The sequence below is a fragment of the Trachinotus anak genome, unplaced genomic scaffold, assembly GCF_046630095.1.
Source record: "Trachinotus anak isolate AG129_WGS33_773 ecotype Australia unplaced genomic scaffold, CSIRO_AGI_Tana_v1 ptg000005l, whole genome shotgun sequence".
Classification (NCBI taxonomy): domain Eukaryota; kingdom Metazoa; phylum Chordata; class Actinopteri; order Carangiformes; family Carangidae; genus Trachinotus; species Trachinotus anak.
The window spans coordinates 5,497,786-5,513,126 of NW_027273856.1; the positions used below are offsets into that span (position 1 = coordinate 5,497,786).

General features: G+C 39.7%; 2 protein-coding genes across 4 annotated transcripts; one reads left to right on the forward strand and one right to left on the reverse strand.

The window, feature by feature from the left end:
• Positions 1–1,687: 1,687 nt before the first annotated feature.
• On the reverse strand, positions 1,688–6,392 carry LOC139622208 (transcription factor 7-like 2). The gene is made up of 8 exons (XM_071479440.1): positions 5,888–6,392; positions 5,038–5,105; positions 4,843–4,911; positions 4,539–4,643; positions 4,143–4,221; positions 3,746–3,820; positions 3,585–3,633; positions 1,688–1,872 (listed from the first exon to the last, which is right to left on the reverse strand). Coding segments are annotated over exons 2-8 (564 nt in total). The 5' UTR covers positions 5,040–5,105; positions 5,888–6,392.
• A 2,743-nt stretch (positions 6,393–9,135) lies between these two features.
• Positions 9,136–11,971, forward strand: LOC139621471 (uncharacterized). Of its 3 annotated transcripts, none has more exons than XM_071478001.1 (6): positions 9,136–9,458; positions 9,630–9,971; positions 10,141–10,176; positions 10,379–10,513; positions 10,671–10,699; positions 11,000–11,971. In XM_071478001.1, exons 1-6 carry the CDS (start codon positions 9,416–9,418, stop codon positions 11,120–11,122), a joined length of 708 nt encoding a protein of 235 aa, XP_071334102.1. In that variant the 5' UTR covers positions 9,136–9,415; the 3' UTR covers positions 11,123–11,971. The 3 variants fall into 3 exon arrangements, with proteins under 3 accessions (XP_071334102.1, XP_071334104.1, XP_071334103.1); XM_071478002.1 differs by having other exon boundaries at positions 9,142–9,458; positions 10,409–10,513; XM_071478003.1 differs by lacking the exon at positions 10,141–10,176 and having other exon boundaries at positions 9,137–9,458; positions 10,409–10,513.
• The last annotated feature ends 3,370 nt before the right edge of the window (positions 11,972–15,341 follow it).

Consider the following 15,341-nt stretch of genomic DNA (forward strand, 5'->3'; position numbering starts at 1 on the left):
AAGCTCCTCATGTCAATTTCAATAAAACAAATGGAACATGAGCAAATAAATGTAGTGGAGTGCTGCATTTTGCACCCTTGAATGCAGCTCCAGGCTTGACTCCTCCCCTCAGCCAATTCCCTAACCAGGGCCAAATAAAAGGCAGCTGGGAGCCATACTCAGCCTCTGCCTCATTCCCTCCCTGGTCACCTTAGCCATATAGGATTATCAGTTTTTATCAGTGCATTTACTTTATGGTTTTTGTTTTCGTAGTTTGAACAGTGTGCTACAGGAGCCTGCCATTCCTAAGTCCTGTGAGTAGAATTCCTGCTAGAGGTGGTGAGTAGGATGAGCTACAAAATCCACAATTGCAGAATGGTGAACTAGGAAACTATGTAACTTGTGTTGTCTTTTTGTAGGTTCACCTGCTGCTGTTCTGCTTGTACTTACTTTTTGTTTTTATATTGGTTTATCTCTGTTAACCAACTGGGTTGTGTTTGTTGTTTTATTGCTCAATTAATTTTGTTTCATTTTTCTTTCAGCAAGGTGTGTGTGTGTGTGTGTGTGTGTGTGTGTGTGTGTGTGTGTGTGTGTGTGTGAGAGAGACTGAGACTGTCAGTCTGGTTTTAATATTGTGTGCATTAGTTTCTTTTCCTTCTTTAGCCTGCCATTTTCAATTTAAAAACTCCTTATTTTGAAACACGGCTCTGTCCTAGTTGTAGCAGCCAACGAACCTGTGAGTCCTTGTAATTTGAATCTTGTGCTTTCCATTGTATTTCTTGGGATGCAATTCCCCAGGTGGCGTTGTCGCAACTATTTACCACTATTCAAAATAACCCAACTCCGCTACATAAATAAAATTTTATATAATTGTTTAAATTCTGGAGGGTTACAGTTACCATAGGGCAGAATATAACTGGGAGTAATTCAGTCTCTGTGCTCACTGACGGTGCAGAGAAGTAAAGCTGTTATCAAGATGAAGGTCTTCATGGTGCGTATGACTGTAAGTGAACTGTGTAGTCAGGGTGCTGACAATGTCAAGAGGTGGAGGTGGTTTTGTTTTGTTTTGTTTTTTTGTTTTTTTCTGTTAATCTATGAGGTCAGTTTAACCAACTGGATAAGCAGAAAAAAAGACCCCACCTCTTCAGCTGACAGCACCCCTCCAGGAGCTCAGCTTCATCATTGACATTAATGTGATGAAATTGTCCATGATAAATTATCTGCAGCTTCAGTAAGTCCTGAATACATTTCTCTCAACTTTAATGCCAGAATTAAAAGGTATTTGCTTATTTTTCCAATTAAATGTTTTTTACATTAACGGTACAGTAACGACTCTCTTGTCTGTTGTTTGAGCCTTGTGGCTCTGACACCTTCTCCTCTGAAAGTATTTACGTTGTTAGTCTGAGCGCGGAGGTGGTCAAAAGAAACACCCGCCTTTTTACACTGAGACCTCTCTCTCAGGAAAACAGTTCAGTCACCAACATTAAAGTGGTGCAGTCCTACTGTTCGCACAACAATGAACTTTAACGTGGTAGCAGCTTTACTCTGTACCTGCAGTAAGTACACTTAACTATTTTTCCTCAATGCAACAATTACTGACTTTTCTTCATCTGCTGGAAACTTACAAACTGTTCTTTAATAACATGATTTACCTACATTGTTAACCTGTTGAATTATAAGTTGATGAATAAATTACTTTTTGTGTGTTTCAGGCTGGATCTCTGTCTCTGTCTCTGAGTTTCACACTGTGGAGGTCCAGTCTGGTGAAGATGTCACACTGCTGTGTACCAACTACTCCAGTACTATCAGTCACATACTCTGGTTCAGACTGGACAACGGACCCAACATCAGCTGCATCTCCTCCATGTCCGCCTCTGATGCCAATTTTTCGTTCTGTGATGGATTTCAAAATGGAAGATTTAACATGACATCCAACATGACGACCCTCTTTCTCCAGATCAAAAGTGTTGATTCATCTGACTCTGGACTCTATTTCTGTGGATCTCGCTGTGGAGCTGACCAGAACGTTAAGGCAGTAATTGTCAGTGCAACATACTTAAAGGTTCAAGGTAAGACTGTTGATGTTGTCTTGTCTGTGTTTTAGTTGGAAAGAAGCAGATATGTACCTTTGTAGTCACTGTCAAAATAAGAGCTGAGCTCATGCAGAATAAGAAACAAAGTTAAATGTATTTATCTTTCTTGTAGAAGAGTCTGTTGAACCATCAACTCTGATGACTGTGATCCTCGGTGGTCCGATTATTATCCTCATTATAGTCGTCATTGTTCTGGTTGTCAAAACCAGGAAGCTTAATGCAGGTACTTGTACATTTTTTAATTGAGTTGCAAGTGCACAACTCTCTACAGATATAAAACTTCCTGTTAGCCAAAAAGTTTGAACAGTGATTTTCGATCAGTGAACTGACCAGATGTGCTGTTTCTGTCATTCAGATTTAAAGACAGAGGAACAGAGTCCACAACACAGAGAGGTAATCTAAATGTAGCCTTAGATTAAGATCAAAGTCCACTTTATATGTTGTCTGGTTTTGTGTTTTCTCACAAACTCGTTCATGATAAATGAGTGACTAAATGTTTTCATCTACAGAATCAGGGCTCTGAGAATCTGAACTATGCAGCACTGAATTTCCATTCAAAAGCCAAAAGGAACAGAAGGCCTGCATCAGAGAGAGAGCTGGAGCCAAATGTTGTGTACGCTGCCACCAGATAGACTCAGGAAACATCTGGAACAGCAGCTCAGAGAGGAGACGATGCTTCATCATATCAATCTGCTTGTGGATGAGAGGAGTTGCCATCACTGTCAAAAAGATTTTATGTTGATGCATATTGTGAAATCTCACTATACATCTGTATCTGAGAGCAAAAGAATATGATTGTTCTTGGCCGTTAAAGACACTGATGACTGTTCAGATCCTCTTACAGTGAGTTAGATGGAGGTCTGCAGCAGTGAGTGTTTGACAGGAAGACACAGCACAGTGTGGTCTGACCACACCTGAGCTGATGAATGATGAGCTCTAAAACTGAGCTCTGAAAGTTTTCTGACCACAATCTGACAGAACCAGAAAACAATCAGCATCTACATGAGTAGTTTGTGGAAAATATAAAGCAGCATTAAAAGTAGCCGTTGATTCAATCACCTGTGTGTCTGTTTTCATTTGTCACATATCTGAATGAGAAGTAGAAAAGTCACTGAAAAGCTAAAGATGAAAGCTGAAGCAACGTCTCCACCACAGGAAGACTGGCCCTCAGCTCTCTGCATCATAAACACAAACTACAGGGTCTTGTTATTTCCAAAGAATGACACCAAGAGATAAATCATTTTTTAGGATTGAGTTGGTGACACACAGCCTCTTGACCTGCTGTGTGACCTCCTCAGGTTCACACTCAGACGCTGCAACACAAACAAACAACAACAGAAACACTGATCAGTCACTGAGACTTTGTAACACACTTTGAAAACCAGATGCTGCTCAAATAAAGTCACAGATCATGTTCATGTTTCTGACAAGTTATGATCCTCATTGTTATTCATCACAGTTTTCATCACATCACATGAAAACACACAGTGATCCACAGAAATATTGTCGTACCTTCAGCGCTGGTGGGAGCCTTCCTCCTCACCCTCTTCCTCTTTTTGCCCTACACAAAAACAAACACATTTGACTTTCCACCTGATGCCAGTGACTGTGTTGCATCATGTAGTGTGAAGATGTAAACATGTATGAGTTGTATGTGAGCGCAGTGAACATACATAATTCTGACTGCAGGACCAGTCCGGGTGTCGCTGGGCGTGGAGCCTCCTCTCCACAGCTACACTACAGGCTGACTGGTGCACGAACACAAGCATGACAACATGATAACAGATACAACACTTCCACATTAATAGGTGCAGGCCCTGCAATGCAAACTCCCACATGTGTCATAAAATGCTGGAAATCCTGTTTCAATGTGAACTTGTTTTCTGGTCATGTGACAGGAAATAAAAATCATTCGCTTTCAAGAATAAAAATACTTTCAAGATGTGAAGATCTGAGGTTAGAGGGAAATTTGAAGTGAAATTTGAAGTGTTGTCTGAAACAGTGATCAATGCAGCAACTTTTACCAAACTGTGATGAAGAGTCTGAAACAAACAGAGCAAAGACACTCACTCTCTGTCCCAGGACGGTGTTCGCTGTGGCGCTGTTGTTGTCGTTCAGTTCTGCAGTAACCTTTGGCCTCTGCTCATCCCTAAAAATCATGAAAGCTGTTCAAAAAACTGCAGAAAAACACAGCAAAACAGGAAAAAAAATACAAGCTTGCAGAAGTCAACTGCTTGTTGCACAGCCACACTCAGAAAGCCTGGCACTCCCCTCTCCTTGAGAGACTTTCTGGCCAGAGGCTTATAAATGCTGAGACAAATCAACAATGTACGTAAATCAATTATCTACCTGCAATGTATGTGTGTGTAAAACTGAAGTTGTTGTTCTAATGTGATGTGTGCACCCACCATCACGACAGAAGGCATTATGTGTCTGAACGACAAATGTATTGTTGAGTATCTCTACCATGTGCCATCCGTAATCAGTGACGAGGTCATCGTCACAAAAGCACTGGGCGGCTTCTTGATATAGGGCCGGCCATCATCCTCCTGGCTCTCACGCTTTCTCTTTCTATGGGAAAACAGAAAAAAACAGAAGGGCTGTGACCGTGAGGAGAGAAGTATTTTAGGAACAAGCAACATCTTGGTTGACAAATAACAGACACCTGAAGCTGTGAGAAATGAAATATAAGGTGACTGTGATTTGATTATCAGTCTGGCTTTGTTGTGCTCTTCCTGCTCCAGATCATGAGCCAGTCAGGCTGACTTACTGTGAGCTGGAGGTGTTTGGTGGAGGAGCAGCAGAGACAAGAGGAAGGCTGTACACCACCTCTCCATTCCTACATGAATAACATCAGACAGATTCATTAGACAACAGAAAAAGTGTGTTTGGAGATGCAGACAGAGGCTCACAGATGTGCACACTCATGTGTTTGTTTGCATTTGTGTTTGTGTGTGTTACTTACATTATTCCAATGGGAACCAGGTTCTCCTGAAAACCTTCAGCAAGCCTCACCACCGGTACATTGTTGTACTGGAGACACACAAACACACACACAAAACAGGTGATGAGACGAGCTGCTTCATCATCTGTGTCAGAGTTTCCTCTCTCTTTAAGCTGAGCTGCAGAGGCTCCTGTGGAGTGGCAACTTCTGAGGCTGAAAAATGAAGCAGACATGGAAGTGCCAAAAACTGTAGTTCCTCAAATGTCCACTTGAGTCTGGCTCCAGTGGTGAGTCAGTCCCCATAGACTCTCATGTCCAAATGTCCTACTAAACCACTACTCCACTACATTTACCTGACAGCTCAAGTTATCACTTACTTTGCAGATAAAGATTTTATGCAGCTCATTTAGCATATGATGCATTTATTAAAGACTGAACTCTCCAACAATATATAATAATTGTTAAGTCTTAATAATCCAAGAATATAATCTAAGGTTACAATATATAAAAGAAGTCAGTGCTTTTAAGAGTGTTTTAAGCAATACAATTTGATGAAAACATTAAATTTACTTACATTGTGATTTTGTTTCTTCAACTTTATTAAAGGATATGAAGTCTCCTCTTTAGGCCAAGAGTGTAACTGTATTAATAAACCATCAGCCAATATCCCAATAAACTTTACTTTACATTTACTTTCCTCAACTATGTTTCTGTTTGAGGAATCATGTTATATTGATAGTAGTTGACAGAGGTGTGTGTTTAGAGAGTCAAGTCTATCTGAGTTCTAAAAACTAAAAACTGCTGTTTCTGCATTTGAAAACAACACATTCAAACCTTGCTTTAAAAAAGAACTCATCATTTCAGCACTTACCTGCTGCGTTCACTGACACTCTGGCTGGTTAACACTCTGTGTTTCTTGTCTTTCACTGTGACTTCTTCCAGTTCCCAGTTGTCTCAGATGAAGTCTGTGTTAACTCTGTGTTGTCTACAGGTGAACTGGACCAACACACTCTCTCACTGTGTGTCACCTTCCATAGAATCATCATCATAGAGTCATTTAAACATTCTATTCTATTCTATTTCAATATTCTCATCCATAGCCAATACAGTTTACTGGTAACCATGACAACCACTAGCAATGTCCCAATCTCTTCCTGACCATTCATATATTTTACTCAGTGCTGGAATGTAACTAAGTACATTTACTCTGTTTTGAGCTGCTTGTGTTCACTGGTGATAAAAACTGAAGTCAGTGTATCATTATAACAATGTCAAAACACTCCACTACAAGTAAAAATCCTCAGAAAAAGTGCAGAAGTGTGATCAGCAGTTAGCATGTACGGATTAGTATCATTCACATGTGACATTATTAGATTGCTAATACTGTGCAACAGTTTGTAAGCAGCACTTTACTGTTGTAGCTACTGTACAAACTGTGAGGTAGTCCAGTGGTTTCAAGCCACAGGGTGGGGCCCCTCCAGAAGAACAATCTGAGGGACCGTGAGATGAATAATAGGAGAGGAAAGAACTAATTATTTATCGATTAATTTTTTTATACTCTTTATTTGTTGAATTGCATTCCCTTACAGTAGTTATTTCTCAGAAAAGAACCCAAGGAAATAACAACTTCATGATATCTATAGTTTATATCCTCCTCCATCCCATCCTAAAAAAATCATAATAATGATAATAATAATAATTACACAAGTACATTTAAAAAATATAAATAAAGTCATTAAAAAAATAATTTTCTCTTTTTAAAAAATGTATTTATTTATCTGTTTATTGTACTGAGATGCTGCATAAAAGAATGACATCACACAATGCTGGTTTTCAAGGTCTGTGTTCATTTATTTGTGGTTGTAGAAGAGGCAGAACCATGAGAAAAGAGGAGGAAACATTAAATATGTAGATGGTTTAATGATGAGACACATTGAAATTGGGAGTAGTTCAGACGGAGGATACAAATCAGCACAGCTGTGGGATTAAACAACAGAAATGTATGGCCGACTCAAAAGCAAATCTCAACGCATGTAAGGTACTGAAAGGTCAGAGATTTCACAGGGAATTTAACGATCACTCGGATCTTATAATCAATTCTGAAACACACTGGGAGCCAGAGTAAAGAGGCTGAACAGAAGTGATTCTGGTTAAAAGTCTTGCAGCTGAGTTCTGTACAGTTTGGAGTCGATCAGGAGATTTTTGGTTCAGACAAGTAAAAAGTCTGTTGCAATAATCCAGACATGATGAGATGAAGGCTTGTAGGATGCTCTCTGTGTCTTTAAAGGTAAAATTGTTTGTATTTTTGAAATATTTATATGATGATTGCACAGCATCATGGTAAAAATAAAGAACTAAAGACTCCCTGCAACAGGCTTGATATGCTCCACGATGCAACCAGCAGAGGGCAGAATTTCTTTTGCCCTCTGCTGATATTGTTTGTCCATAACAGTCTGTGGATTGATTTTTCCAAAGGATGAGACATTTATGCTCACTCCCAACATACAAATAAAATAAATAAAACAAAACAAATAAAAACAGGGTAACTTTAGTTACCTCATCTACCAACATGATGCCGTTCAGTAACCTTCAGTCTCATGTCAGTGGCGTCACTGTTTTGCCCCAGATGCTCAGTCATGCCTGCCCACACAGAGTGAGCACAAGCAGCTGGATGCAGTTAACTTAATGATCACTGGCAGGTTTGCCACCATCTATATGAAGAGACAAGAGGCAGAGCTTGTCAGTCTACTGCTCATTGACAAACTTCTCCGGTCCACTTTTAGCCTATAACTAGTTTGGTTGTACTTGACATTACATTATTGACTGCACAGGATACAGGGCAAGTACAGCATTTAGAGCACTTCAATAAAACCTGTTACCAAACTGAAACAACTTTAGAGGATGTGAAAAGTATTCTTAAATACAACAGATACAAAAGCTTTCAAATATATCTGTCTGAAGTCTCCTGATTTTAACAACCACACCAATGATGATCATTAAAAGAAAAACAGTCAGACCCCCCAGGATCACACTTCATCTAGAACAAAAGTCACTGAGTCAGATTAAACTTTCTATTTGGTGGCATGAGACCAGGCCAACAATCTACGCAATGAGAGAAATCTTACTTTGAGACTTGTTGTCCTCATCATCAAATTGATCATCACCTTTTAATGAACTGAACAAAAGTAATCTTACCTTCAACATTTAAATATATTACACTGACAATCAGACATACACTTGTGTAAAATCCACAGAAATACAGTCCAGGGTCAGATGAATCCACTTGTTTGATTTTGAGAAGGATGCTGGAGATGTTGGATTTCATCATAATATTTCCATTTTGGTATCCATCACAGTATGAGATCCAGCCTGAAACAAACAGCAGACACAACAAGAGATTGAGTGTTTAATGTAACAGTTACTGTAATAAGGCAACAGCAACAATTAATTCAACTCTAATTTACAAGTTTAAACCCTGGTACGTTACTGGTGACATCACTTTGTGCTGAGAATAATTGGTTCAAAATAAAATAAGAAGTAAATAAGTTAAGATGAAGCTCCTCATTTCAATTTCAATACCACAAATGGAACATGAGCAAATAAATAAACTTTTATATAAATCAATTGTTTAAATTCTGGAGGGTTGGAGTTACCATAGATGTGAATATAACTGGGAGTAATTCAGTCTCTGTACTCACTGAAGCTGCAGAGAAGTAAAGCTGTTATCAAGGTGAAGGTCTTCATGGTGCGTATGACTGCAGCGCTGCGATGTCTGTAAGTGAACTGTGTAGTCAGGGTGCTGTCAATGTCAAGAGGTGGAGGTGGTTTTGTTTTGGGTTTTTTCCTGTTTTGGTCAAACTGAAAATTGCTCCTGCTGACATGCACAGAAAAGCTGAGCAGCCTTAAGTCTTAGCATGTTTTTTATATTTTCAGTTGCTACAAATTAAATATCAAAACCTAATCTCTTCATCCAAAATAAAAGATACACACAACTTCTGTTTGCCTTGACCATAAAAATGATCAAATATCAGACAGCTCACTATTGAAAAACAGCAGCCAGGCTACAGATGTTAAGACAGTCGTCTACAAGCTGATGGTGACACTGATTAAAATCCCTTATGTAGACGTGTACATCAGATGCAGTGGGAAACCTGTGCTTCCAAACAACAACACAGTTTGAAATCTTCTGATGCAGGTAACATGAAGAGGCTTCAATTAATATTCTTACTTTTTGCAAGTGCAGGGCAGCATTAACGTGTCCATGCCACGTCTGGAGGGAGAGAGAGAACCACAAAAGGGCATATGAAGAAGAGCATCCTTCCTCTTTCTGTTGAAAACACAGCCTTCCTGGGCTCACTTCAGTCGCAGCCATTGCAGAGCTTCGGTCAAACACACAGTGATGAACTTTACCTTGATAACACCTTTCATTCTCTGCAGCCTCAGTAAGTACCGGAACAGAATTATGCTTTGTGCTAATGTTGTTATTGTATGTTGAGCTCATTGTAAATGAAACTTGTTTACTTCTGATATTCCTGCTGACTTTTTATTGAGAGATATCGTTCATGTTGGTTTGAAACATCTTAACCTGTTGTTGTGTGTGCTGCTTGTCTCAGGTTGGATCTCTGTCTCAGGGTCTGGGTTTCACACTGTGAGGGGCCGACCTGGCGAAGAGGTCACACTGCTGATCTCCAACATTTCCAAATATGAATCTGTGACCTTCTGGTTCAGACTGGTCAACAGAACCCAGATCAGCTGTATCTCTGTTATGATCAGGTCTGACAGCGCAGCTGAATTCTGCGATGGATATGGAAAGGAAAATTTTGAGATGAGATCCAACATCTCCAACCTCTTTCTCAAAATCAAACAAGTGGCTTTATCTGACTCTGGGCTGTATTTCTGTGGATTTTACACAAGTGGACGTCCAATTTTCAGTGTAATAGATTTACATGTTGAAGGTGAGATTACTGTAAAGTCTTTCAGTTGCTACCTATTTATGGTAATGATTGTAATACACTGCACTTTCAGTTATTTTCTTATTGCTTTTGAAACATGGTAAAAATGTGAACATGAGGTGAATCAAATATGACAAAGTCAAGACTAAATTCATCTTCATTTCATTGAAAGGCAGTGATGAAGTGATCGAGGACGTGAAACCTAAAGGTAAATTTATACAGATTTCTGTGTCAGCTGTCAATCACTTCCAGGTAAAACAGTGAAGCTACATTTGTCACATTTTAGTCAGTTTAGTTTAGTAAGATCAGTTTTTAAGTGTGTGTGAAGGTAAGATTATTACAAAATCATGTGGTATCCATCCCTCTGTTAAATCTGCCAACTAAATAGCATTAATTTTATTTTGTTAAAGGAGCGCGCTACATTACCTTTCTTTTCCCAGAGGCTGATGGAGTGACAAAGCTGATGAACGCGATCCTGGGTGGTCTGATTGTTTTCCTTGTGATCATCAATGGTGTTGTTATTAAAGTCATGAGACCTCCGGCAGGTACTTGTCTGATTTACAGATCATTGTTTTTATGCATTCTGCCAAAAAAAAAGATTCAGATTCAGATTAAAAACTACGAACTGCTTCAGGCCTGAAAGTGATAACATCAAACTTTAAGGAAAATGAACTGATTCGACACTTTGTTTCTTTAATTTAGCTGCCGGTGAGGAAGCACAACAACGTGAGGTAAAACAAGATTTATCACTTATTCTTATGATTTAAAGGAGCTATTTGTAAGTTTTGCTATTGCTACATAGCATTACATTAGCATTAACAGCCGTTTACTTACCAGTCTCCGAGTTCAGCATCAAACTTCAATCCTTTACTCGCCAAGAGCTGTCTCCACAGGTGGAAAACGCCAGCGTCTCTATCACGTCTTTTAGTACAAAACTTACACAAAGCTCCTTTAAAAGTGGTAGAATCGACACGACAAATCAAGATGAGGATTTTTTTGACATCTGTAACTGTGTGAACTTTTACCGACAGGGTCTGGACTCCAGTGACCTGAGGGATGCAGCACTGAGTGCGTGTTCGGCAGCGATGAGAAGCAGGAGGCCTCCATCACAGAGAGAAGTGGAGACTCATGTTATTTACACTGCCAGCAAATAGACTCAGGGTGGATCTGATGCTTTTATCAAATTAATCTGCTGCTGTGTGTGTTCAAGATTACTAAATGAAATCATTTTCCATGTGCTTTTCTACACACTCTCTCTCCCTCTATCTTCCTAAGAGCAGTGTAGTCTGAGCTGGAGTTGTTCCGATACTAGTATCAGAAATGCCCCTGATGCTGCTGGAAATATGGGATCAGGTATCAGGCGAGTACACGAGACTATGCACAGATCTGATTCCACGTCATTTATGAATAAACTTCATAGTTTCACACCCGAATAAACCTGCCATCTCTTTGCCTCTCTAAAACAGCAGCCTACACTATAAGCTGCACTGTACAGAGTGGTGAGGGAGAACTGATTCAGGGTAAATAGTGTAACTTTAGCTGTTAGCAAAATGTCATTTGACAATAATTTACTCTGGAAAGTCCCACCAGTAAAAATACAACATGTATAGTACACAAAGCTTCAATTTCAGGGGGTGACATTAGTGTTTGGACAACTAGTGTAGGAACTGTTAGTTATTCCTAAATGTATTTATTTGTTTTTATGATTGTTCAAATTAGACAATAATATAAAGAGTCTATGGCATTCATGTATTTGTTCATGGTTTACAAAGAGTTTAACCCGAGCCACGCCATACAACAATGACAGCAATCATAGTAGCTTACAGCTGTTAAAGGTGGCTGTAATTGCAATAGTATCGGATCAGAACTCTGTATCGGCCAATACACGAGTTCAGGGATCGGTACTGGGGAGGAAACAATGGTATCGGAACATCTCTAGTCTGAGCTCAACCGAAGTGAAAATTGTGAAGTTTTGTTTGAATAAAGTCAGAAATGAAGCAGTGGATTCTGGCTGAGTTTCCTCTGTGGGGTCGACACAGTGATCAAGTTCTCTTCTACAAACACTGTGGTGAAACATCAATATATGAACAGCACATTGTAGCTGTGACATTAACGTGCTTCATGTTTGAATCAAACACACTGTGTTTATCTTAAGAAGGATGATAGTTGTATGATAGTTGTACACCCCTGTGTCCCACCCTGCAGTGTGGTTGCAAGCAGCACTGTGTGAATTAGCGAGATGTCTTCACACTTCTGACAGATTCACACCACTAGTTCATTTTCACATTGTCTATAAACATGTGTAAACTTGTGAAAAGGCGCCTGAAACAGTGACACTTCCACAGCCTCATATGAAAGCAGTCCCTCTGTTCCAGGCTGTAGAGATTTAACACGTGAAAGATCACAGCAAAACTACAGCAGGTGCAGCGCCCATCCGTCTGCACTGTGACAGTTCACTGTCTTCTCAATGCAGCTGCAGGCTACTGAACAAGACTAGGTCAGAACCTAATATATGGCTGGACCACGTCGTAGGCTATTTGCATTCTGCTGAGGTTTCAGTGCTGTGGACCTGACAGCTCAACACACTGCCACTTAAGAAAACACATGCAAATAGACAAAACACAAACAGATTCAGAAAACATCTTTATCAATTTGACAACATATGTGCCGCAAATACTAACACAAGCAAATAAAGAAACACGCTGCAAGTAGCACAGACGACGATGAACACAACTTGTTCAATGCTTTAGGAAGTCGAAGTTAAAAGCACTTATGAATTAGACAACACAACAGAAGTGTTTCCAGGGGACACAAAAAAGGGATGAACCCAGCTGGGACGCACTTGTTGTTCAGTGCTTTGTGACTTTTGAAGTTAAAAGCAATGACCAACAGGTGAACATGGATGTATTTTAATATATTTATTATAATATATCAATGGAAGTGGAATACAGTTTTAATAAACTTGATAATTTCACACTGGGATAAAACAACTGTTTTCCTTGGTTGTCATGGTTAGAAAAATAAACTGTACAGAGAGTAGCGTACCTACCTTCATCACCATGGATACTATAATAACAGTCATAGATTGGTTAGGTTTAGGAAAAGGTGGTGATTTGGGTTAAAATAAGTTCTTCATATTTGTTTGTGTTGTGTTGTGTTTTCTTTCGTCGCAGTGTGTCGAGCCCTCAGGGACACTGTACCAATAAAATTATTGTCATTTATTTTCTGTTTCTATCTCAGACAACAGAACAAGTATGAAACAGTAACTAAAAGATGACATGTTAACCAGCAGTCACCTCTAAGCTGCCAGAATCTTGATTTCATAACCATGACGTCGTCTGACAAAATCACCAAACACGTGAATTAAAGACAACGGCTGTGTTGTGATCTCAGCTGGGTTTACTTGTAAAATGAAACTCAGAGATGAAGTTAGAAGCTCAGTCACGTCAGCTGTCAGCATAGAGAGGTGTGTGTGTTTTTAAAGCTCCATCTCCTAGTGGTGTAACCTTGTCACTCATGAGGCCTTCAGCTGACCAATGGTGTAACTCCATCACTCATTTAGTCACAGACACAGTCAGTCAGTCTCAGTTCATAAGGTTGTTGTGCTCCAGCCAAAACTGTCAGTTATTCATTACCATTGCTCCCTGAAAAAATGATCACGTCCCTGTAACGACTCAACCACAGGCAGAAATGAGTTGCACTGATTTGAGTCACTCAGCACAGCTCCAGTGAAGGTGCTTTCCAACAACTCTACAGATGTGACACTCACACGTCACAAGGAACAGAAATGAGACATGACAAGATGCCAGAACACACAGTGTAGCAGTTCACAAAAGCTAGACCAGTCACCACACACATAACTGTCCTCACAGCGAGAGTCACACATACACACATTCACTCACACACACACACACACACACACACACACACACACACACACACACACACACACACACACACACACACACACATAACAAAGTCAGAAAAAACCCAGTTGATTCCCAAATACAGGAGCTAGCCAGCAGAGAAAACACAATATGTAACAAGAAGAAGAAGAAGAAGAGGAAGAGAAGAAGAAGAAGAAGAAAAACAGGAAGAAGACGAAGAAAAGAAAAACAGCATAAACAAGATAAGACACAGACAAGATAAAACAATAAATGAATGAATGACAATGGAAATAGATATGTAAATGCATACATGTGCATACACATACATATACACATACATACACATGTAAATACAGTATATACACGCATACACATTTATACACATACACACTCAGTCATATGTACACATGATAAGATAAAAAATGCATAATGTCCATTTTCCAGAGCTCCAGGAAAGGCCAGCCTAAACAAATGAGTTTTTTAAAGCAACAGATTTGAACTCGCACAGAGTCTGGAGGAAAGCACTCCGTGGTGCACAGTCCAGAGGGGGGAGTGTGGAGTAGGTGGGTGTCAGAGGAACATAGTGATCTAGAGGGTGTGTAGGGCTGGAGAAGACTGGATGAACCCAGTAGCAGAGCTGACACATCCAGGACCAATGTCTCCCTCCACTGACTGCAGAGATAAAAACTATGTTGCACTAAGACAGAAGCTTACCTACTTCCACCTGAGCTTGTTTGTTTCCCAGTGTGTTTGATGTAAAACTGGACATAAAGCACTTTCCAAACACCCTCAGCTGATACAATCATTATTACGGTCAATCCTATAAAGGCCGTGATATAGCTTATGTTCATTTTTTATTTTGGTTTGAACATTACCATGGTAACTTCATATGAAATGACCTCAGATGATCATTTGGTTTTGTCACGTTTTACTGAAATCATGTATGTGGTCAGTTTAACCAACCGGATAAGCAGAAAGAAAGAATCCACCTCTTCAGCTGACAGCACCCCTCCAGGAGCTCAGCTTCATCACTGACATTAATGTGATGAACTTGACCATGATAAATTATCTGCAGCTTCAGTAAGCACTGAATACATTTCTCTCAACTTTAATGCCAGAAGAGCCACAAGGCTCTGACACCTTCTCCTCTGAAAGTATTTGCGTTGTTAGTCTGAGCGCGGAGGTGGTCAAAAGAAACACCCGCCTTTTTACACTGAGACCTCTCTCTCAGGAAAACAGTTCAGTCACCAACATTAAAGTGGTGCAGTCCTACTGTTCGCACAACAATGAACTTTAACGTGGTAGCAGCTTTACTCTGTACCTGCAGTAAGTACACTTAACTATTTTTCCTCAATACAACAATTACTGACCTTTCTTCATCTGCTGGAACTTAATCTTACAAACTGTTCTTTAATAACATGATTTACCTGCTTTGTTTGCTTCCTGCTGAATTATAAGTTGATGAATAAATTACTTTTTGTGTGTT